General features: G+C 38.9%; 1 protein-coding gene across 1 annotated transcript; it reads left to right on the forward strand.

The window, feature by feature from the left end:
• The first annotated feature begins 858 nt into the window (after window positions 1-858).
• On the forward strand, window positions 859-22,897 carry spats2 (spermatogenesis associated serine rich 2). Its single transcript, XM_084917457.1, has 13 exons — window positions 859-958; window positions 3,333-3,611; window positions 5,965-6,044; window positions 7,508-7,616; window positions 8,136-8,185; window positions 8,481-8,703; window positions 9,506-9,685; window positions 9,836-9,971; window positions 12,405-12,463; window positions 15,537-15,646; window positions 15,887-15,989; window positions 18,032-18,180; window positions 18,264-22,897. The coding sequence occupies exons 2-13, from the start codon at window positions 3,587-3,589 to the stop codon at window positions 18,522-18,524; spliced, it is 1,485 nt and encodes a 494-aa protein (XP_084773583.1). The 5' UTR covers window positions 859-958; window positions 3,333-3,586; the 3' UTR covers window positions 18,525-22,897.
• The last annotated feature ends 194 nt before the right edge of the window (window positions 22,898-23,091 follow it).

A 23,091-nucleotide genomic window follows, 5' to 3' on the forward strand; every position in this document is an offset into this window, starting at 1 on the left:
CTGAAATATTTGAAAGTTTCACTTTGAATTTTGCACTTTTTCTTAAATGCATTGTTCTTAATTATTTTGAATAATAACCAAAAAAATGCATGAGTTTATTCACTAATGCAGTTCCACGCAACTGTAAAAAGAAATGCGGTAAAAAAAAAAAGGGGGGGGGGGGCTATATATATATATATATATATATATATATACATATATATATATACTAAAACTAACCTAAAAACCTAGTGAAAAAAATTAGGAAATGTAAATAAAGAAAAAGTAAACTCAATGAAACTATATATACTCATAAAATGAGTAAAATTCAAACACAGGAAATGTGCGTTTGTTGACTCTACATGTGAGTTAACTACTAGTTAATACTTTTGTGTCTGACTGTAATATCAGGGTCTTTAGGGTCCACACGACTGCTCTGCATGTCGTGCAAGACACTCACGTTAACTTAACCCTACTAACTGCATGTCTGTGGATAGTGGGGGGAAGCTAGAGTACTCGAAGAAAGCATGCAGTCTACGCAGAAAGGCGCTTGGCACATGATGGATGGTGGAACTCAGGACCTTCTTGTTGTGAGGCAACAGTGCTAACCACCTCGCTAAATTTTTAGATAATAACTCAGCATTTTTATTTACAAAGGAAATCCTACATAAAAAAGTAAAACCAAATATTCTTATAGAACAAAAACTAAATTTAAGAAAGCTAGTCGATCTTGCAAACAAAAAAAACGTAAAGCGAAATAATACAAAAAATACTAACTACAGTAACTATGCTGTAGCACATTTCACATCCTGTTTGAATGTTAAAAGGGGCGTTCTTTCAATCCAATCTGGCAACCCGAAGTAGTCTGGTCGAGGAAAATATTGCCCACAGCAAGACTACTTGGCATTAAAGACTGCTGGTGGTAGGAGCTGCGGACACTCGTTTCCAGAAGCTACTGTTCACTTGCTGCCGCCAACAAGTACGTATTCGTGATTTTTAGATTATATTTTTGTGCTATTAGACTGAAAAAACATGCTTTAACAGCAGCGGAGTATTTAACGCTAAAGTTAAGCAGCCGAGTGATAGCTAGACTTGCAGCACAAACCCGACTAATAAAAGCCAAGCGGTCTGCTAGCTGCGCGCTAACGTTAGCCAAAGCGGCATCCAGAGGACCCTCCAGAGAGGGGTTGTTTGTCTGTTGTGCTGCATTTAGCTATGCATACATTCTCCGTGTTTTTGGGGGGGCTAATTTAATGCGACGGGGATTTTTTTTGCGGTCAGTGAGGCAGAGCCTGGCAGAGATGCTATAAACGTTAGGTAATGTTAGCACGCTAACGGTAACGTAACCTCCGGACTTCAGCCAAATACGTGCAGTGAGCTGCTCTCTGATGAAAGACTGGACCGAGACCCCCATTGTGCAAGTTGCTTTCAGTCAAGAGTTTGCAAAAATGTGTAGATATTCTTTAAAAAGCGAACAAATAAAACAGTGACATTACATAACAGGCTGAATTGAGCGGATCGTTCCGCTACAATAAACGCGAAGTTCGGGGGGGGGGGGGTTTTATGGCCGATCTTTGTCGTGAAGGTCCTTTCACAAAAGATTGGGATGTTTTTGGGGGTTGTGGGGAAGCCTTTCCGCTTCTGTAGCGATCCTTATTACTCAGGCTTTGAGCTGGAATATAATGCAAGATGCTAGTTAAGATGCAGCAACGGATGAGGGGGTATTTATATCTCTCTCTCTGATTAGCCAGCTACACTTAACGTCTTATAATTAAAGGAGGTAGTCTAGGTTTTCTAGTCATGCCCGACAGGTTTAATTAACTGTGAACCTAGCGATCACTGGCTTCTCTGGCAGGAATTTAACAGAGATTAAATTACAGCAAAGAAAAAAAAAACCTAAAAATAAAAAAAACAAAACTACCTGGTGATTGGATTGTTTGTATGTTGTTTATCAGTGCTTTTCCTCTTAAATCTGCCACACACGCATGTACCTTCCTTGAAGCCCAAACTTTTTTGCGTCATGAGTGCCGTGTTGGCATTTTCTTCTTAATGGCATCACTCAACAGGAGTGCACCTGGCACTCTTGAACGCTGGAGAACCATCCCTCTTGATAAACACAGTGCATCTCGGTGCCTTTGCATGAGTGGCTTGTGCAGTGTCACTTGTTGATCGTGCGTGTATATGTGAGTTTGACGTCTGTAAAGGTGTGGTGGAACTGGGACTATGGCATGCCAAGTCCTAATCAAGAGGGTGTTGGCTTCTACAGCCTTTTAAGTTTCCGTTTCTGGTGAACCAGGATCAGAAAGGGAAACCTATAAGCTACAAACAGCTGGTCCATAAAACTGGATCCAAACTACTGGAGGTCTGGCTGAAGCAATTTTAAGGCTAGAGTGAGCATAATTAAATAAAGTTCACATAAAGCAGCAGTGAGACAGGCAAGAGAATGTGTCTGCTATATTGATTACTAAGCATGATGACTGTAAAATTTCCAAGAGTGTAATAGGGATTTACAGATGCTTTTTTTTCCCCACAATGAAGAAATTGCAAAATTGTACTTTCAGTAGTTTTGTCTAAATTAAGAACCCATGTCATTATACGAAAACCAAACCTTATGTAATTTCTGACATCACCGACTCTTATTCTTCCTGTTTAATTTCCGGTAAAGAAAATAAGTTGTAAAAGTGTCCAAAGGTATTTTAAAAAAAAAAAAAAAAAGGAGAAAAAAAGTCATTTTAGACTTCAGACCCAGTGTAGCCGTCACAGAGGCTGCCAGAAAACTTAGAATATTCAAAGTAGTTTTAAAAAACACACACACAATTTTTTTTAAATACACTTTCAGATATTTGCACACAGTTGTCACCAGCCCAATCAAAGGCCGCACACTGCAACACCATTGCCAGCACAGCATTATCACCCACCACTCCTGTAGACAACCGAGAAAAAGGAAATACCCCTAAAAATGTGTTAATCTGAAACCCTGCTAAACTTTTCTTCCCAACTATATGCAGCTTTTCTGCCAAGGACAATATGAACTGCAGATTTTTTTTATTTATTTATTTTTTTTTCTTGAGGACTCTCCGCCAGACAGACAATAATTTATTGAAATCTGTTTTTCATTCATATTTCATAGCCAGAGGAAATGGATTTAGTTTGCATTCTTTCTTTTTTTTTTCTCAGATCATAGAAAAGGGAAGGGTGGTATCTGCATTTGACCACAGTTGGGGTTTCCTTTTTTTTTTTTTTTTTTAATTAAATGTATTTTATTATTCCTACATTTAGATACTGACACGAAACCACTTCTTTATCATTAGTTCTGAGTTGTTATTTTTTCTTCTTTTTCTTTCATTCCACAGATTTAGTGAGGGTAGAGAAAAGGGGAAAACCCAAATCTTTGACTGAATGGTGACGGTCTGGATCTGAACCTTGTTCTTCCAACCCTTCTGCCAGCTCTGAGCCTCATTGAGCTCTTCTCTACCGAAAGCAACTCCAACTGAAAGTTTTGTCACATTTGGACCCGTTAGCTCTGCATCAGCTTGAATATATTTAAGGAGTATACACTGCAGAAAATAAACAGCAGAGATTTTCTTGGATACTTCTGTGTGACAACATGGCAAAGAAAAGCAGCCAAAAAGGTAAGGGTTAAGACAAAATATAAATGTAATACAATGTAATTTATTGTAAAGTACTTGGAAAGTTCTTGATTTAATCACATATCTTTATAGTTTTCTTCCAAGGAACCAGACTTTGTCATTTATTTTAAAGTGGTTTTCAGGAATAGCTCTCCAGGCTTTCTGAAGGTCTTTCAAACTTTTTCTTTGGACAATGACTGCTTTTTCACCCATTTTCAGTTAAGTCTTTCTACCTGACAATTTTCAGAGGAATGATATGTTTGTTTTTCAAGCCACTTAACACTGTCATATGAATCAAGCATTAAAAGGTGCTTATCTGAAAGGAGGAACCAGTGTTGTGTCCACATATACCAGAAAAGGTTTGCAAAGAACCAATTTTATATTGCATCTTTAGGAACTTTTTTTACTAGCAGCCTGTTGCAAAAGCACATCATTTGTTCCCATTGTTTAGTTCAGTCCTTGAAAAATGCCAAGGATAACACATTTAAGATTATGTTTTTTCACCACCAAGGTGATTTTGTGCTATTAGCTTAAACCTTGGCATATCTCAGGAGTGTTCTTCTTTTAAAAGAATTTTTTTTTTTTTTTTAAAAATGAGGAAACTTGAGAAGCAGATGTCAAAAGAACTGGCATTAAAAAAAATCTATCTACAGCAGATGAACAGTATCAACGACAGAAATGGTCTCAGTAAAAGGGTGGCTGTTAAGAAGCCATTCTTAAGGAAGGAAAATGGCAGAGAAACAGCTGATGTATAGCAAATTACACGTCTTATAGACTGACGAATTCAAATTTGAAAGTTTTGGTTCAAATAATCATCATTAGCCATCTGTAAAACACAATTGAGGTTCTGTAACGTTTTGGGGCTACATTTCAGCCAGTGGTGTTGGGGACCTTTTCAAAATTGGACTTACGAATGCAGAAAAGTACAATCAGTTTTTGAAACGTCATACGATGCCGTCTGGAAAGCATCTGATTGGTAGTAGCTTCATTCTTCAGCAACACAATGATCAAAGATGCTGCCAATGCTGTAAAAGGATACCTGCATACAAAAACAGTCATTGATTGGCCTCCCCAGCCCCAGACCTCAACATTATTGAAGCAGTGTGGAATCTATTTGATAGAGAATTGATCACAACATCCAGACAAGAGCTTTGTCTTTCATGAAGCCTGGAGAACTATTCCTGAAGATGACTTAAAAAAAAAAACAAGAAACCTTCTCTAAAAGAGTTCAGACTGTGTTACACAATAAAGGTGGTCATGCTAGTGCTGACTTTCTCTCAATACAATATAGCCTTTATACTGCATTTCCATGTACCCGTTTCAACGAATTGCTATGTCCATTTCCCTAGCAAAAGGGACACGAAGGATGGTGCAATACTTTTGCACAATACTGTATCTCTATATGGTGCACAAGAATTGAGTTACAGATGGGTCACAGCAATAAATTATTCAACAAATAAATGTGTGCATGATTGTTTTCAGCTAGAATCTAATGGAGTTGTCCTGAAAGTACGTGCAGATGGCTGTACTTTTACAGCGAATTGGAGCTGTGGATATTTACAGTGACATTAACCTACTTCCATGCATGAGAAAAACAACTTTTACAAGGGCTCAGCAGTTTCCTCCCTCTTGTGTCTTTCAATGGCTAGAGATTAACTGTGGACTTCACTCTGACTCTTCGCATTCAGCTGAAGGCCTTTGTTTATCATTTTAAAGATTAGTGTCATCTGACCTTACAGGAAGAGATCTCATTTTACCTTGACTCAGCTGCTTGTCTCAGTGAGCCAGATTTATTCTCCTCCTGCTAGAAGAAACTCTGAAGTTTTTCCTTCTTGAAAGAATGTCTTTTTGGATGCTATCATTGGTTATTAGTCATTAAAATGAGATCCGTGTTCCAGACAGTTCAGGCACAGATGTGATGAAGTCTTCTTTTTTCTTTTTTTAAGCGCTTCCTTTGTGCTTGTATCTGAAGTGATTGTGCTTACATGCTTAAATAACACATCGTTCCACCTCCACAGTCCTGTGAGGCTGGCATCTTCATTTTTCACATTTGTTTATTTGCATACAGGAAGCAAAATCTATTTTCTCAATTTCATATGTAAATATTTTGTTTTTTTTTATCATGTAGATTAACATGTCACGTCACATGTCTGTTTCACAATAATAATTCTGCAGCTGTAACCTGATTAGTATATTTATAAAGGTGGCCAGCAACTTTTTTTTTTTTTTCCAGGAAATCTCTAATCTCTATGTCTGCTGGTGGTTTTGTTTTGCAAATGATGCTCTACAGAGGTTTGCAAGTACAATTGAAGGGTTAAATGGACAATGCAGTTGAGTTTCTACTATATTTTTCCAGATACATCCGGAGTGGTGTTTGATACCCGTTCAAAAATGGTCATGTCCCAGGGTGGAACGGCTGAGAGGATGAAGGAGAAGGTAAGAAATTTACACACTCCTCAGGAGTAGTGCTGCACTTTTGTTTTTTTGGAGGCCTTAATCTGAAACATCAAATTGCAAAATATTTGTTCTCATTTGTGGATATGGCTGTAGATGGAATTAAGATTGGAATGAAATTATAGAAGAAGAATCACAAAATACATTCAAGAGATTACACGAGGTTTTACATTGCTGAAATTGCGTCTTTTTTTTTCCAGCAAAAATCAGCACAATAATTGAACACAGTTAGGAGCTTTATATTAATTTAAAGATAATATACACTGCATAAAAGCTCAACTGAAACAAAATGCAAATACCCGAGTAAACAGATATCTGTAGACCTGCATGTGAGTCAGTGCTATGAGCTTGACGCCACTGTCTTGCAGTGCATCAAAAATGGCATGTCAGCATTGATAAATAGAACTGATAACATTGGAGGCATGATTTTGATGGATTGTACTATCTCAAACTAGTTCTCGATTCCCATCTCTAATCATTGGATTCTTATCTGCTGCCAAAGTTGGACGCTTCTAAAGCTTGACATTCAGTTTCATTTACTGTGAGATGTGTACAGCAGGTTCCTGGAAAGTAGCTTTTTGGCGACAGTAAACATGAGAGGGCAAATTGTCAGAGCATGATTTATGTTGAAGTAGAGCAAAAATCAGATTCACCAGCTTAACAGATATCTTATCTTATCTTGAAAAATGAGAGCTATATAGGTATGTATCACTTAAATCCCATGCCAGGAAGCATCTTTAAAGCTGTTAAACTATAATTTAACAGTTCTGGGGAGTTTTATATAGGATCCCAAAAATTATTTTACATTTTTGTTAAATTAAATGGTGAAAAGCAAAAATATTTCATTAAAGTGTCCGATATATACACTCACTGGCCACTTGGTAGTCCCTACTTAAATTTTTTGTGGTATTGGTTCAGCAAGGTGCTGGAAACATTCCTTACAGGTTTTGGTCCGTATCAGCATGATGGCATCACACAGATTCTGGTGTTTGTTTAGATTTAGATCCATGATTGCGTTATGCTGACTGTGGAGGCTTTTTGAGTGCATTGAACTAATTGTCACGTTGAAGAAACCAGTCTCAGATGATTTCAGGAACCATTCACCACACTTCTCCTAAGTCACCTTTCTTCCTCATTCTGATGCTCAGCTTAAACTTCAACAGGTTGTCTTGACCTTGTCTACATGCATCATATGATTGTCTGATTATATAGTTGCATTAACAGTCGAATTTTCGAACCAGTCGAACAGTTGTATTGACTAAAGTTGCCATGGAGTGTCATTCTTTCACTGACCAAAATGAAAGCTTTGTGTATTTCTACATTAATAGTGTATTATTAAGAGTATGCATTCATGTCCTACAGCCACTTCTTACTTGAAGTGTATTTTCAGTAAATGTTTGAGGGCCCTTATGCTTGTCAGTGCTAATATTCACTATGCTTCACAGATCAGTGCTGTCAGGGCGGTGGTCCCCAACAAAAGCAACAATGAGATTGTGCTGGTGTTACAGCATTTTGAGAACTGCGTCGATAAGGCCGTGCAGGCTTTTTTAGAAGGTATGAGGACACCAAATCTCTGAAAGTTACTGTGATGTTGTGTGACAGGATATTTCTGTAAAAGTGAGTTTGTAATTTGGTATTTAATGGAGCTTACTTCACTCACTCCACAAGTAGAGTTGTGTTTACATACACAGGTCGTGGGCATGAATGTCACTGTAATTCTGTGCCTTTAATGATTTCTTTGAACTGTCCTGTAATTACAGTGTACATGTTAACATGTACACTGAACTTGTTTTTTTTGGTTTTTTTTGTCCTTAACCTTAAATTGTTTTCACCATCATGCCTGCCATGCTTTGCATTCTGTAGTTGCGTATCATTTGCATGCCTTTGGTTTGGCAGGTTTAATTATAGCAAAGGAGCGTTGTGTCTCGACGTCAGACTACTCTTTTGTTTCCTTAGTTAGCCGTGTCTAAACAACGCCTCGAGGCATTCATATGTTCAGATGGTATTACAAGATTTTCAATCTGCCATGTGTCAGCGTGTACCTTCGTCATCATTGTTTGGTTTACACCGCAGGCAGTGCAGCTGAGATCCTGAAGGAGTGGAATGTCACTGGAAAAAAGAAGGTGAGAACCACAAAGCCTACGTCTTAAACGTCTCTTTGTTGAGTTGGCATATTTATGTCACTGTTTCTTAGTAAAAGATTTAGTTTCAAATCATTGATGACATCTTAATCTGCTCTCATTGGTTCTAAAACGCATGGATTTGTTTAGTAAATTCTTCGGCCAAAAGCTTAATTTTCATTTAAATCAAAGCTTTCCCTTTTCTGCATGCACTGAATTAGTTGATGTCACTGCACTGATACTAAAAAGATGATTAAAAAAAAAAAAAGAAGGCTGACACTGATATCCTACTGTTCAGCCCAAGAAGAAAAAGAAGCCCAAACCTCAGCCAGAAGCCCCAGCAGAACCTGCTCCACCTGAGGCCACATCGCCCGAAGAGGGCAAGGACGAGCTGAATGGCTTTCATGCCAACGGCTCAGTAATGGACGGAGAGTCTCTTGATTCGCTGAGTGAACACTTGGACTCTGCCTCCCTGGATGCAGCCGAGCTGGACTCTGAACCTGCTACATCCGAAACCACCGGTAAATGCAACTGTTCAGCTAAAATGTGATGGATGGATAGAGTAATTTATGGCCATGCAAATTGCTGCTCTTACAACCTGAACCTTATTTTAAAGTAAATCTGTTCCTGGACAAATATTTTTGTTATATGACTTAACTACAGGAAGGTCACCTTAAGTGAGCAAAGGACACAGTGTGAAAGTCTCATTAGATTTTTATCAATGAAACTTAGATTAGAGCAGAGCCTGTTGCTACATGCTGGTAAAGAGAGTTATTTATTACTTAACTTGAAGAAATTTAATTTGGTGTTATCTAATCAAAGTTCAGTGGGGAAGTGTGTACTTGTAATCTTAGTGGTTTAAAAATGTCCTCCTGAAATGTGTGACTAGGCAGTTTTTTTGGGGGGTGGGAGTTAACGTTTAAAGTGAACCACATGGTCTGCTGACTTAGCCTGAGTGGGCAACTTGCTATTTTATTTTATTTATGGTTTAGCCACAAGCTCTTCAGGCCCATTTGACTGTTTCCGTGTGCTGGTCGTTGGTACAAATGCAAATAAATCTTAAAAAGAGAATTCTTAATCAAATTATATCAAGAGGTCTTTCAGTGTACTTTGGTGAATGCCATCCCTCATTTCCCTTCATAAGAGTTGCATGCAACCAAAGCATGCTCAAATGCTGTCAGAAACCAGTGCAGCAAGTGCTACAAGCGTACTACAAATAGAAAATACCAAGAACCCTGTCCCTAATAGATTCTGCTTCTTCACATGAGGGTAGTTTTATAATTATTTACTTTGTGTCCTGACAAGTACTTTGTTTTCTCACAGGTGCAGAAGCAGAAAGTCAAGGTAGTGCTCCAAGTCCCACCTCTCAGCCAGGAGGAAGAAATCACCAGGCTCCCAGAGGCAATAAGTCACGACAAAGGCCAAACTCAAATTCACATCATCCCCCTGCCTCATTAGCATCCAACACAGATGAGCAAGGATCATCAGGAGTAAAGAAGATGGGTTAGACATGGCTCTTATTTCCAGAAGCCCATTTTATTCTATCCATATTGTTTCTTTGTGCCTCACAACCAAGGGCAAAGGTAACATGAAAACAAATGTGTCATAGCCCCAAAACTCTTGCTTAACTTTTCCTTATTCTCTCCTTCTCAGCTTCCAACATTGATCGCTCTGTGAAGGACCTGCAGAGATGTACTGCATCACTGACTCGCTACAGGATGGTGGTCAAAGAGGAGATGGACTCCTCAGTAAAGAGGATGAAGCAGACATTTGCTGAACTACAGAGCTGGTATGGGAATTCATTTTAAATCTGCCTGTTGTCATGTAGTTGATGTTGAAGTAAAATAGTGTTTTTATTTAACAATCAAAAAGTATATTGATATTATATTGACAATATTCTGTGCTGTTAATAGTACATTTATAAACACTACTTCCAAATAACATAAAATCATAAAGCTAGTCTGGAGGTCTCTACAGATGTCTCAGGTAGTTTGATCTAAAATTAATGTCTGAAGTTGTAAAAACACTGCTTTTAATTTTGTGTGAACTTCTTTAAACTTTGTCTTGCTAAACAGGACCCACAGTGGGGTTTTTTTGTTGTTTTTTTTTAAAGTAAGTGAGTAGAAACAAATCAGGAAATAATTTTCACTCCTGTGACAGTGTCAACAAGCCTCTATATTCGTAAGACAACCCTGAAATAATTTAGAATCTTTGCGTCTAAATAGACCGTGACGAGAGATGCATTAAGAAGAAAATTGTTTCAGAAAAGCAAAGAAGAATGTAAAAATAGATCTTTGTTCCAATTTGATTTCTCAGATTTGTGTTGCATGTTCACTAAAGCAGTTCAGGCATTATTGCATTTTTATAGGTGCTGCTCAGTTACCTTTGTCCTTCTTGGTGGTGCAACTTTGCATAATAGTAAAAGAGGTCCATGTGTTGAACCTTGGATTGCTTTCATAGAGCCTCTGGTGTGTGCAGAAAAAAAGACTGATTTAGAACACTTTATTAAAGATAATAACAAACTAAATATTTTACATATTATTTCATTGTAGTAATTTGTCTTTAATCCCTGGATTTACACTTGCAGTTGAATATTTTTTTTTTCACATTAGGCATACAGTTCATGTTAACAGGATTTACAAACCAGTTTAATTGTCCAGTTTTAGTGGTTTGTCTACTTTAGGGTGTTCTTTAAATGGCTTACAAACTTCATAGGTACTGCTGGTCTGAGCAAGAAGAAAAATCCATGCCCGTTAAGCCCCTGATAATTCAGCTGGATAAGATGACTGTAGTGATCATTCTCATGAGACTTTAGTAAATGCTGAAGTAGCTGGACGTAGATTATGAGCTCACTAATAACTAATTGGTTGAAGATTATCTGGGTTTAGTCCAAGCTGGCAATTACAGAGTATCGTCTACAAAACCTCAGGTTATTAGGTCTAACTCGGCAAAGCAAAAAGATTAACTGAAACATTTGCATGTTGATAAAGTGTATTCCTTATAAATTCTCATAGAGCGCAGCCATTGTTCATCTTTCAAAAGCTGAAACCTGATGCTGTGGTTGACTGTGAGGATATCCATTCAGCTCCACTCTTGGCTCCAGACCACTGCTGCCACTGACTTATCAAACTTTTAACAGTTATTCACTTTAACAAAGATAAAAGACAGATCGGTTTGTTATTGTTCAACACCTACAACTCTTAAGCGGCTCTTACTTCAATTCCGTGGCTAAGACTTCCACTTCTGTGAAACACTCGTGAAAACTTTTTTTGTTTTATTGTCAGTAAACTAGAAGATTGTATTGAGGCAGCCGGTACAAAAGCAGGTAGTTGGTTATTGTCGAAAATGGATCCTAAGCACCGCTGTGTCGTGTTTCAGCTTTTTAGAAAGAAAAGCTACATTGGCTTTCTTTTATTTGTAATCTGTGAACAACTATCAGCTGAGAAACAAAACTGAAGCGGTATAATTAGATTTACAAGTGTGGACAAGAATTTTAATTTCCATATTTGCTTTGTGCGTTTTATTATGAGTAATGATGATACCATCTATCATCATTACTCAGACGCTCAAAGTTTGCCATGGGTGTAGTCTAATTCTCGTTAGTATCTCACAGCAACCTTTGAGGCATACAAGATGGCCATCTACGTAACAGCTGACTCTATAATGCTACAGAGAACGGAGCGAGATGTCCTGAGTGTAAAGCTCAAACTCCAGTAAATGTGTTATCCCATCAAGACTGAAGCGTTTATGCCAGCAGTTGTGTTCTCAGGTTCGGGTTATTTGTTGTCTAGCAAGATTACTCAGTCATGAACAGATTTACATGGATATTTTCCCAGAGGTGGAGCTTTGTCCAGTTTAGAAGTAATTAACTTTTGGAGTCTGGATCCAGGAATTTTGGGAACGATTCTTCACCATGAGAGGAGTCAAAATTGTGCATTTCCTTTGGTGTCTCTATAAATGTATGCTGAATTAAAGTGATAAAAATAAACATCATATTGATGTTCTTAAAATATTAAACTAATCAATATTCCAATATCCTTCTGGCTTAATTTGTGCATGGTGTGGAGGAATTTTCAGCCTTGGCAGAAGTCTGCTGTCCCCATTGGTCTTATTGTTTAACCATATTGGTATTTTTGCTGCAATTTTAGTGCAAAGTCGGCATGCACAATCTTGTTTTAGAGACGATTCTAGAAAGTTTACCCTCTTTTCTTTATTTTTCTAGTTTAATGGACAGAGAGGTGACTCTGCTGGCAGAAATGGACAAAGTGAAAGCTGATGCCAGTAAGTATTGTATTTTCCAGTATGCTTGTCACATACCACCCTGCAGCTGCTTGTGTTCTTCTCATGATATGATCACCTGACTCAAAGGCCCCAAGACTCTGACCTAAATCACTTCTGGAGGTTGTAAAAGAAATCTTATGGAACAGCAAGTCCCAGTTTCTTCTAAACTGCAGTGTTGCCTTAAAGTCCTGATACACCTAGAGCGTGCGTGCGTGCGTGCGTGCGTGTGTGCGCGTGTGTGTGTGTGTGTGTGTGTGTGTGTGTGCAATGTAGGCCTCATATTTGTACAACTAGGCCATTCTCTCTTATTCTGTCCTCTCAGTGTAGAGTGTTGTGTGTTCCAGGCCTGGAAAAAGTGAATAGTGTCAGGTGTCAAGGGAGACTCAATGCTGTCTTTGTGCAAGGCGTGTGGTGAATTGAGAGAAAAGCAAAGAAACTCTAGTCCTCATCCGATGTTACAAAAGCCAGGTTTTCTCAAAAGTTACTTTACTCTAAGAATCTCTTCCTTCAGGAGAAAGTGATACAACTGATAACATATATGTATATTTATTTTAGATTATATATTTCAAAAAGAGAAAAAAATAAGTATTTGTTAAACCTCTTTCCTGGCTGTGGGACTATATCAGTAGTGCTAAGGACCAGTGGGTACTTCAGATGTCCTCTTTAAGATTAGTCTGAGTGGGACATGTCATGTGCTTGTTGAAAACACAGGTGTATGATTGTTGCTTTTACAGCCATGATTGGACACTAAGGAAGGAGAGGAAAAGACTTGTATCAATTGACTAAGTAGCGAGAGCAAGCTAGAAAGGATTGGGAAAGGTTAAAGTGATTAAGGATAGAGATTGAAATGTGCTAACAAGTGAGCAGACTATGTTGAGAAGATGGAAGGACTTTGAAGACCTTCTGCATGAAGAAAATGACAGAGGAGGCTGGATGGAGGAAAGTTGGGTAAGGGAGTTCAGATGAGAATGAAGTGAGGGCAGCCAAGAAGAGGATGACGAGTGGAAAGAAAGCTGGATCAGGCGATATACCTGTGGAGGTATGGAGATATCTAGGAGAAAGGGGCTATGGACTTAGTAGATGGTGATGATGATGAAGATATTAGTAGTAGTAGTATTAAGTAGGTAAACAGAATCTTGGAGAGTGAGAGCATGCCTGAGGAATGGAACTGTACTGGTACTGATTTTCAAGAACAAGGGTGATGTGCAGAACAGTAATAACTACAGAGGGATAAAACTGGTGAGCCATACCACAGTGATGTGGGAAGGAATTTTTGAAGCTAGATTAAGTAGGCTGGTGACAATTAACAAGGAGCAGTATGGCTTCATCCTGAGAAAGGCCAGTGCAGATGCAATGTTTGCACTGTCTTTTTGGATCTAAAGAAAGCTGGTGCCAAGAGAGGAACAATGGTACTGCTTCAGAAAGTCAGGAGTGGCAGAAGTGTGTGTGAGGCTGGTGCAGGACATGTATAAGAACAGTGAGACAGAGGTTAAGTGTGCAGTAGAAGTGACAGATGTGTTTGAGGTGGAGGTGGAAGAGAGCCTGGAGAGGTGTGGGTATGCGTTTTCAGCCTATGCTTTGGAGAAAAGAGAAATGAAAGTTATTAGATGTAGTTAAGATACAATGAGCAGAGCTGGACAAGTTTAAGTACCTGTAATGAGTCATTCAAAGCAATGAACAGGGTGGACTGGATGGAGTAGGTGGAGAAGAATGTCAGAGGTGATTTGTGACAGAAGTATAGCAGAAAGTGAAGGAGAATGTTAACAAGATGGTAGTGAACACCTGCTATAATTGACAGCACTAACCAGTGGCAGCGCTTGAGATTTTCACTGATGGTGACCACCAGGTTGGGCAGATTGAGCAGTTTAGAGAGAAAATTAGAAAAGCAAGGCTAAGATGGTTTAAGCATGTTCAGAGGAGGGATAATAGCTGTATTGGGGAAAAGGATGTTCAATATGGAGCTGCCAAACAACAGAAAAAGAGACGGTACTGAGAAATTTTGTGTTTGGTGAAGATATGAAGAGATGACATGTCTTCAGAGGTATGTTATTTTTCTCACAGAAGAGAATGCTGGGGGTGGGATGGGCGCAGATGGTCCGGTGTGGTGACCGATAAAGGGAACAGTTGATCAAATAAGAAGCTGTATTAGTGCAGAAGCTCAGAGATTTAGACCAGCGTTTATGTAGAGTGAGTGGAGATGAGATGTGAGTGGTGACGCCTATTGTTAAAGACAGTATTGCAGGTGAATACTGCCATACCTCAGCACCAGTATGAATGGAGTCAGGGTTGTGGTGAGGTCACAGTTGACAGCCATCATAATGGGCCCTCAACTGAAATCTTTGTCATTTTCTTTGAACTGGGGACCAATTGCATATTTCTGCAGGGCGACCCATTACTCCAGTTTGAGCTTCATATTTTGTTCTTTGAATCTAGTAGAGCAGCTTTGGATGAGTCATTGTTCATTATCATCCCTTTTGTCTTATACTGGGCCCTGGTGCTGTCTCTGAGGTTATCATTACCTGAAACAACCTGTTTTAGTTCCCATCCCTTCCTCTTTAAGATGCTGTTCTTTTGATTGGCTGCATTTCACAAACTGACGGAGTGATGAGTATTTAGATGAAACTGAAAGATTACGAGACCTCTTTATTTTAAACTTAAGCAAAAGAAGAGGGTCCATTTTGAATGTATTTTCAATCATTTTTACTTTTTGAAGACAGGAAATTCTGTCTTGTCTTTGCTTCCTAACACACAGGACAGTTTGTCTTTAAGAGAAGGCACCGTTTTTAAAGTAGTGGGTGGCCTCAAACTTATTTTGTCTGCCAAATTTCCAAATTGGCTGCTGGACGTGTCTCACAGTGAGCGCTAATGCAGCCAACTTTGGACTGACTAACTGAAATTTTCCTCCTAATTTAAAGTTTAGCGTTTAACAGCTCAGAATCACTTTAGGTGCAGTTTTGGTTTTAAACTTGCTTAAATGTGTGGAAGACATAATACAGGCAGACATTTGACTGCATAATAAAAACCCTCCTTAAATTCTTTCACATCTGTTCATATTTTTGCTGCTACGTTTCAGTGATGATCTTGGACGCCCGGCAGAAGAGAGCAGAGGAGCTCCGGCGGCTGACAGATAAGTCGGCATCCATGTCAGAGGAGCAGCTGACTGAACTGCGTGCAGACATCAAGGTACCTGCACAGCACAGCTGCTCCACTTTGATGCTGTCTTTCAGTATCTCAGTTTGACTTGGTGTTTTATTTCATAACCGACTGAATGGGAAATTGGTGTTTATTTTTAATTAATCTACAACTCAAGGCAGATTCTCCTACTTATGCTTACAAAAGTAGAAATGAAAACAACAAATTTTGAGACACAACGTGGGTGGGTTTTTTCCCCCCACTTTTATTTATTTATGTTTTTATTTGCAGCACTTTGTGAGCGAGCGTAAATACGATGAGGACCTTGGAAAAGCTCTAAGATTTACGTTTGATCTTGAACCGCTGAAGACGAGCATTGCAGGGTTTGGATCAGGTACAGTATCAAAGTCATCTCATTTATTTCTCTTACTGACTTGTGTTCAGCTAAGCCTCACACTTGACTGGGACACACCTTTCCTTAAATCACAAAATACAAGACCAGCAGGCTAGAAATGACTAATGCAGTAATGATCATGATATGGCAAGCATGCAGTACTGAATGAGCAGAGCGCTATTTTTATGGTTGGAAACTATAGTGGAGCAATAAGGAAGCTTTGATAATATTGTTAGCAGCTCTGTTTATTAATTAACCTCTGAAGAGGAGGATGTCAAGTTGGCTGTTATGAGGGAGAAAGAGGTTTGTTCGTGTTCTTTTTTTTCTTTTTTTTTTTCTTCTTGGTCTCTGCATACTCGGACCGGTCTGCAGAAGCTGCTGTCCATCATGTCAGACATTTGGTTTATTTATATTTTGACCATGACTGTGCTAATCAGACCACTCTTTAAGCAGTCTTATCTGACTCTAAAATCTTAACCCAAAAATTGTGATTTCATGCTATTTAAGGTTCTGAGAATGCCTCTAATGTAGATCTGTCTAAAACAAGCTTTTAACACTTTATTTTATGCAATTAGCACACCTTTTTTCTGCTTAGTGAGAAAGGTTGCTTGGTTTACCATTTTGGACCATAGCCTATATTTAACAGGGACGTAGACACCATGACTTCACGTACAGGTTTTGGATTTCACCTTTTGAAGACTCAACATTGGTGTTTTTGCCACTGCTGTGTTTTGTGTTGTCAGAATTTGCCATATTTAGACCAGTGGGTACAGTGTTAAGTTGTCACCTTAGAGCCCAGTCACACAGGCCTGTGCAAGACCAGATGGTGACCACCTGACAACCTCTGGTAACTAGGAAACTTATTGCCTAACTTGCTGGCAAGTGGTTGCTGTTGGTGGGTGAAATTAGTCAGAAAGAGGTGCTGCACTGAAACCACCTCGTGACCACTTTGGTTGCTAGCAGTTTGTTGCAGTTTCACTGTGCAAATTGCAGTTTTTTTGTAATTTGTATAACGTCTGTAAAATGCTCTACAACTACTCACCAAGTGGTAGTGAAACTTAAGAAGTGCAACAGCTGAATGTTCTCCCCAGAGAAAAGCAAAGGTTTCTCCTTATGAAACGTCTAGTTTGGAGATAAGGCAAAACTTTTACTTTGAAGGTGAATGCTGCTGTTTCTGAATCACATTGCACTTTTTCCAAGTTTTACTACAGCTCAGTGGAAAGTTTACAGAGTGTTTGCAGACAAGCTGGAAATCCATCATGGCAATCTACTAGCAACCGAAATCATAGTAACCAGATTTCTGGTGAAGCCTCCTCTTTGCAACTGTTTTCACCAATTGGTAGCCTGCAACCACTCTCTAATTTGTTAAGAATACACTTTTTTCCCCTAGTAAGCAGTGGTCACTTGGGGTCACTGACCATTCATGCCTCTGTGACTGATGACTAAGGCTTGTAAAAGCTTTGTTGACAAGTTGTGGTCATAAACTGTACAAGTGCAATGCACTGGGATAGATCATTCATTGTTCTATTCGATGTTCATTAGTGTTACAGAAATATAAATACTAGAATTTCACTCACCAAAATTAAGGCATAAACTTGTGGGAGGGTTTTTTGTTTGTTTGTTTGTTTTGGGGTTTTTTTTTTTTAAAAAAAAAACCTCACAGCAAGCCATATTAATAATTAGATAAGCCATTAAAGTACTCCAAAAAACAAACACAGTGGAGTGGTCCAGTTCAGTGACTGTCACTGGCATAGGTGAGGCCTATTAGCTGCAATTTCCTGTTTTAAGACACACCTGTAAATGTAAGTCTCAACAGTTAGAAAAAAATGAGTCACTTTAAATATCTTTTGAAAAGGAAAACTATTAATAGATCCCAAATAGTTTCTATAACAGGGTGTAAATGTGTTTTTTGATGCTGCCATTGACTTAGTTTTAAGTAGCCATTAGAGGAAATGTAGATTTTGGCACTTCTGCATTTGCTTCATCTTTGAGCCCCAGAGGTTTCCGCTGAGTGTTGACTCACTATGTCGATTTTCTCACAGTTTACCACCCACGTACAGGCTACTCAAACCGATCCCGCTGTAGCTCCACATCATCTTCTGTCGCCAGCCCCACCCTGCCGGAGACGCCTGCTCCTACCCAGATCCAGAGCAACCACCCAAGTGAAACCCGTCCTCCACCAGCCAAACAGGTCAGCTGGAAAGCCGTAGTTTGTCAGACATTAGACCAAATGCTGGTTTACTTCACTGACAAACTTTAAACTCTCCCCCTCAGATTTTCCAAGGAAACAGGCGTACCTTCCACGGACAAGGTTATCACACAGGTGGTCAGCGGTATAACGGTGGTTCCTACAATGACAGGAACGCTGGTCGTGCAAACCACCGCCATCAGAATGATGGTGCCTCCTCTGGGCCTACATCACAGCACTCTAACAACTCAAGAGGTCCCTCGCATTCCTCCACATCCTCTCACAACCAAGACCGACCCTCTCACAATGGGCTTCCCCAAAGGGTTCCACGAACACATGGTCCTTGACATTTAAAAAAACAAAAAATCACAAGCGCAATCAAACCCATCAACTAACCCTTGAACTCCTCCTTCTCTCCACATACCCTTCCCCAACCCTTCACCTCCTCCCCACCTACTAACTCCTTTTAATGAAGAATAGAATACAAGTTTACATATTTCCGTCAGTTGAGCTGTAGTGCCGCCTCGCCACATCAATCAATTCATCCTTCAAACTTGAAAAGCGCTCACTGTTCTGTAATCGCTCTTCCTCTTTCTTTTCTCGCTCCTGATGACGGTTAACAGTTTCTATATTTAGGCCCCTTTTGAGAGATCTTACTGTCATGCTATCGTCAGTCTCTGATATTAGTTTTTGCAGTTAAAGCAGACTGTCAGAGACTGACATGATTACCTGCAACAATTTGTGCACTATTGAAGTTGAACTCTTAGTACTTTTTCTATTTTTACTGTGGCTTTGTCAGCTCTCTGATTCGAACCTCAGATCTTATTATTCTGCTTGTCTCCCAGAACCATTTCAATGCCTTCACCACGGAAAGCGTTGTGAAAGTGTAAAACCAGTTCTAGCATTAGCTGGGATTTCTGAAGAGTAGACATGCAATCAACACTACAAACTGTTATTAATCATTGCAAGGTAAAGAAAAAAGAGACATATCAAACTGTAATCCAGAGCTTTTTGTACGGCTGCTACAAACCGTAGGGAACTTGTTAACGCTAGGACTTGGCTGTATTGAGAGTAACACTGTGGACACAGATGTTGCCCTTTTTGAAAGGAGTAGTTTAACATTTGTCAGTGCGCTTTCCCTCACTCTTTGCTATGAGTTGCATAAGTAGATTAACACACGTGTACACTAAATATGAATCTGGCAGCTGATTAGATTAGCTTGGTGTGAAGGCTGCAGAAGGAGAGTAACTGCTTTGGCTGTCTTAATGTGGCAAACTGCACCTCTAAATTCACTAATTCACACAATCTTTTCTGGGTTTTTGCACAAAACTGGGATTTTTCTGGGGGGTCAAGTTTGAGGCTAGCTGTTACTCATTTCTGGCTTTCATGCTGAACTGATTGGCTGCTGCTTGTAGTTCCTTATTTAATGTAAGCACAAGTGTGTTATCTACCTTCTCATCTGACTCTGCATGGAGGTGATAAGTGCCTATCCCAGTGTCAAATGTCAAACTACTCCTTTTTAATATTGCCTAAGGCAGTGATGTATCGCCCTCCCACTGGCCGCCGGAGTTATCATGTGTGCTGTTTTTTGTTTTTTCTTAGCTAGCTGTCCATTGTTTTATAACAAAGAGGGCTCATTACCTTTTGTAGAATAATGTTAAATATGTAAAAACTCTCAACAAAGGAAAAGTCCTTTGTGGTGCACATGCTTTTTCATAGTTCTGAACATTTATTCACAGGCCGTTTGTTCTTTGTGTTTTTCTTGTTATATGCACACGAATGGCATATTAATGTCGTGCTTGCCTTTAGTCACAGACTTCACATTTGCCTTTCTAGAAACATGGATGTCTGCATCATGATTGCTTTGTAAACAGACGGTACTCATAGAGCAGATATGTGATTTATGAATATGTGCAAAAACAAAGTGTAGGATCTATTCTTCCCCTTTTCCTGCCTGACTGATATAGATATCAGCCATTCACTGATTTATGGATATTGGCATGTATGCTGTGTGATACGGAAACTCTTTCTTTTTTTTTTCTTCTTCCTTTTTTTTTTTTTTTTTTTTTTTTTTAACAACATAATGCAGAAAAAAGATGCTTGGGGTACTAGAATTAAAAGTTTGTCCAGCAGTGTGACTCCATTGTTTACAAAACTCTCAGCAGTGCCTGCTGCACCGCTGAGAAGATGGAGGTGTGGAGTCGAGAAGTGTCTTCACATGAAGTTACGACCTAGTTTGTGAAATACATTACTGGAAACTTAATAATGACCCCGGGGGGGTTATTGGCTGATATATCGATATCTAGCGTCAGTTGGCTCTTCTTTTTATGTCCACTCTGTGCATCTATGGAAGTAAAATTGAGTAAACTGATGAATGCATTGGAGGGTTGTATTGATTTCTTAGATTTTTTTTTTTTTTTTTTTCTGCCAAGTAGCTGCTGCTGTTGGGGCTCAATCTCATCGTAGTGCCCAGTTTGTGAACAAAAAGCTGGCGAATACCTCGTCGCTCATCCTTCGACACTGCCCGTTTCGAAGTCGTTCTCTCACAGTGGGCTCTTAGTTTGGGACATGGACCCGCTGGTGATTCCTCCTCTTATAATCCTGTAGTTAATGTACATATGAAAGGCTGTAGTGGAAAATCGGTTGTTACATTGTTGCTGCATCTTCTTCATAACATGTTGTCTTCCTTTGAGCAGATTTTTTTTATTTTTTATTTTTTAAAGGGGGGTTGTTTTGTGGGTTTTTGGTTCTTAAAAGGGTTTCTGGGCATAGGGAGCTTTTTTTTCCTGCCCCATTGAGATTAACACTCTTTACGTAAGTAGTTAAATTAGTGAGTATTTGTGGAGAAAAGAATGCAAACTGGTTTCTGAACTTTGATAAATGTTTTCTGGCATGTCTTGAAAGGATGATTTAGCGTTATGGGAAATGAGCTTTAAGCTTGTTACAGTAAGACAAAACTATCTGGAACAATGAGTTAGCTTGGTCTAGCATCAAGCCAGGAATTGGGTAGATTCCTTTCACATTAAACGGGCCCAGATTGTGGTTTTGTTTTTTTTCCCTCCTAACAGTTTTTTTTTTTTTTTTTTTTTTTTTTTTTTTTTTTTTTTTTCTTTTAAGACAGCTGCTTCAGGAAGAGAGAAAACTAGCAGTTTTTGCTTTTCATGCCAGGTGCTTTTTTCTTTTTTCTTTTTTTTTCTTTTTTTTTTTTTGTTAACTTTTATTACAGCATTAAGGTTGCTTCTGTGTCTTTTCAATGATATTTCCATTCTTGCTCCTTGGGACCACTGGGTGGAAAAATAAACAACCACTGCAACTGTGGCCCTGTGCAGCAGCAGTAGTTGCAGTGAGTGTTTCCAGTTTTCTGGTCTCAGGAGGGCAGTAATGAACCACCCACCTATTTAAAAGCAGCTCTCAGGTGTTTTTTTTTTTTTTTGTTTGTTTGTTTGGTTTATTTTTATTTTTTTACTTGTATCCATCCTAGACTACAGTAAAAAACTTTTCATTTCCAGTGTAACTAAATTGTCTGCTAAGCACCTCAATAACAGAAATCACAGCTGCATAGAGCTGCAATAAGAGTCACTGGATGCATCTGTCACACTGCTTGTGAGCTATCCTATTGCAGCTGTGTAAAGTAACAAACTAGAATTGTTAAATGCAGTAAAGTTATGAATCTAAAGTTATTGTTTTTTTTACAAATGTTTAATTCGGGAACAAATTCACCCCTTTTGAATATGGTTCTCTGGCATGCAGCCTGACCCTGCAAAATAGTCATATGTAAATTAAAATAAATAAATAAATCTTCAAAACATTTAATGTGATTTATGGGCGTCAGATGTGCTGACTAGGTGCATTGTGTTACAGCTGGATAAAGCCAGACTGGCCTATGCTAAGCAAAGCTAGCCCTGTTCAGATAGGCAATTGCTCTTCTCATCCAAACTTGCTGGACACTCCATAAGACGGCGAGCGCATTTCCCAAAATGTTTCCTTTTAAGTGCATGCACAGCTGGTAGGGGAGTTATATCATCACAAAGATCTGTATAGACTGAAGTTGTACCAAAATCTGAGCCAGCTCATCAACGACGGGCTGCGGTATTAAGTGATTAAAAGCTGCAGGACAAATGCTAAACAATTCATTAATTATCTCATCTGCAAAGTTGTCTGCCTTCCTTCAACCACCCTTTGTTTTACATTCCTAACTGTAGGGATATTAAGTTATCGCCAAAGAAACTATCTCATCCTGTGCAACTTTTATGCCTGGTGTTTTTTTGTTTTTTTTTGTTTGTTTTTTCTTCTTCTTTTCCTCTGCCTGTAAAGAATTACCAGTGGGATAAATCCAACAATTCACATTCTCTTCTTTTTCAATCCTTTTTTTTTTTTTTTTTTTTAAATTTGTTTCCTTACTGTATATACATATATGTAGGTATATAATTTGTGCTCACATAGGGCATTTTGTATGTGATATTCATATTAGGCCTAATGGAGGTTAAAACATAAAGTTCATTAATTTCTTCCAGTAAACCCTTTGTCCATCTTCTCAAAAACCTTTCTGAGACAACTGTAAACTCAAGTGCCTTTTTCTCTTTTCCCACTGATTTATCAAAGTCCCCTCCACCAGAGTATGGACCAAAGACATCAACCGTCCCCAACTGCCCAGCCCTCTTTCTCCCTCTCTCACTGAATGGCACACTTTCCATTTACTACAAATAAACAGTTTGCAATACTGAGTGTGTATGCTTGGTTTTTTTGGGGTTTTTTTTTTTTATTTATAGAATTGCATTATAGAGTTTTCCATTACTCTGTCTAACCAGACCAGGACCTTGTGGCTTAGATGACTTCATAACAAAAAGAAAAAAACATACCCAAGGATATCATGGTGTACATCTAACACCCTTCACATGCTACAAGCTGTTAATC

Source organism: Perissodus microlepis, chromosome 20, assembly GCF_051167445.1.
Source record: "Perissodus microlepis isolate ML-2025 ecotype Zambia chromosome 20, ASM5116744v1, whole genome shotgun sequence".
Lineage (NCBI taxonomy): Eukaryota > Metazoa > Chordata > Actinopteri > Cichliformes > Cichlidae > Perissodus > Perissodus microlepis.